Source organism: Austrofundulus limnaeus, unplaced genomic scaffold (assembly GCF_001266775.1).
Source record: "Austrofundulus limnaeus strain Quisiro unplaced genomic scaffold, Austrofundulus_limnaeus-1.0 Scaffold1018, whole genome shotgun sequence".
Classification (NCBI taxonomy): domain Eukaryota; kingdom Metazoa; phylum Chordata; class Actinopteri; order Cyprinodontiformes; family Rivulidae; genus Austrofundulus; species Austrofundulus limnaeus.
In genome coordinates this window covers 73,782-75,404 of record NW_013953420.1, presented here as the reverse complement: position 1 = coordinate 75,404, position 1,623 = coordinate 73,782, and the positions used below count along the sequence as shown (strand labels likewise).

General features: G+C 53.0%; 1 protein-coding gene across 1 annotated transcript in view; it reads left to right on the top strand.

Annotated features, from left to right (window-relative positions):
- LOC106533782 (transcription factor E3) overlaps positions 1-1,623 on the top strand; it is a gene marked incomplete at its 3' end in the record, with an annotated part of 15,001 nt that overhangs the window by 3,973 nt on the left and 9,405 nt on the right. The window contains 5 exon segments of the mRNA XM_014030215.1: positions 100-198; positions 323-385; positions 477-657; positions 743-916; positions 1,472-1,564. Coding sequence (XP_013885669.1) covers positions 100-198; positions 323-385; positions 477-657; positions 743-916; positions 1,472-1,564 — 610 coding nt within the window.

Sequence of the window (1,623 nt, the reverse complement as noted above, 5' to 3'; positions counted from 1 at the left end):
GATTAGAGTGACATGTTTCTGATTGGTTTATCAGAGTGACATGTTTCTGATTGACTGATTAGAGTGACATGTTTCTGATTGGTTGATTTTTTGTAACAGGGTGGAGTCTGGAATCGTGGCTGACATCGAGGTGGACGGTTTGATTCCCTCAGACAGTGACACCTTCTATAAGATCAAGAGCCAGCCAGTCAGCAGCAGGTAAGTCACCAGTGAGCTGCACCTGACAGGTGAAACTCTCCAAACTTCCTGTTTTTTCCTGGATCTGGACTTGTTGTTTTGCTCAGATCTTATATAAAATTAAACTTTGTGTTTCTGTCTTCAGCTCCTCAGCAGCAGTTTTCTCCTCCTCTTCTTCTTCTTCAGTTCCATGTGTGATGTCATCCAGGTAAACAGCCGTGCCTCTTCTTCTTCTGTGTTTCTGTGTCCGTCTGAAGGACATGGACACTTTAAGTCAAACCTGTCCTGTCCTCCTGCAGGGTTCTGCTGCGTCAGGATCTGATGCGTCAGCAGGCTCTGGAGGAGGAGCAGAAGGAGGCACAGCAGCAGCATCGCTCCTCCCTGGACTCCTCCTCCCCCATCTGTATGTCTGTGTCCTCCTCCTCCTCCTGCTCCTCCTCCTCCWGCAGACCTGCTCAGGTTCCTGTGGAGGTCCTGAAGGTAGGAGCAGGAGCTGCAGCTCCCAGGAGGAGACAGGAACCTGAGACGTTCCCATGATGCACCTGTACCTGTTCATGTCCAACAGGTGCAGACTCACCTGGAGAACCCCACCAGGTACCACATTCAGCAGGCTCAGAGGCAGCAGGTCCGTCAGTACCTGTCCAACACCAAGACAGCCAATCAGCAGCCAGCTGTGCAGCCGTGCCATGCCCCCAAGCTGGGCTACGCCCCCGGACATCCAGTGGACCCCAAACAAAAAGTATTTCATCAAATAAACACTACATGTACACAAAGGTTTGTTTCAGTCCTGGTCCTGGTCCTGGTCCTGGTCCTGGTCCTGGTCCCGGATCAGATGGACATTAGGACATGGCTCAGCTCAGAACTAAACGGACCTCCAGTTGGTGTTTGCAAAGCAACAGATCAGCAGAGGACTTCCTGTCTGCTGACTCAGTTCCTCCAGAGGATCTGAGTCAGGTTTCAGCTGATCTGGGTCTGACAGAGACCTGCTAGCATGGCTAATGCTACATCCATGGTGTGTCTCACTGTGAGGACCCTGAGCCTGTGTCCACCATGTCCACTGATCCGCTGCAGGGGGTTAGGGTCCTGCAGGGGGTTAGGGTCCTGCAGGGGGGTTAGGGTCCTGCAGGGGGGTTAGGGTCCTGCAGGGGGGTTAGGGTCCTGCAGGGGGGTTAGGGTCCTGCAGGGGGGTTAGGGTCCTTGGTGGAACAGGTCCCTGCTGACCTGGATCAGCTTCAGCTTCAGGAAACCTTCTTCAGACCAGGTGTCACCAGGTAACCTGTGCTTCTCTTCTTAGATGGAGGAAACCATCGTTGATGACATCATCAGCCTGGAGTCCAGCTTCAGTGATGATGCTCTGACTGAGTCTGGACTGCAGCTCACCAGCACGGTAACACACACACACACACACACACACACACACACACACACACACACACACACACACAC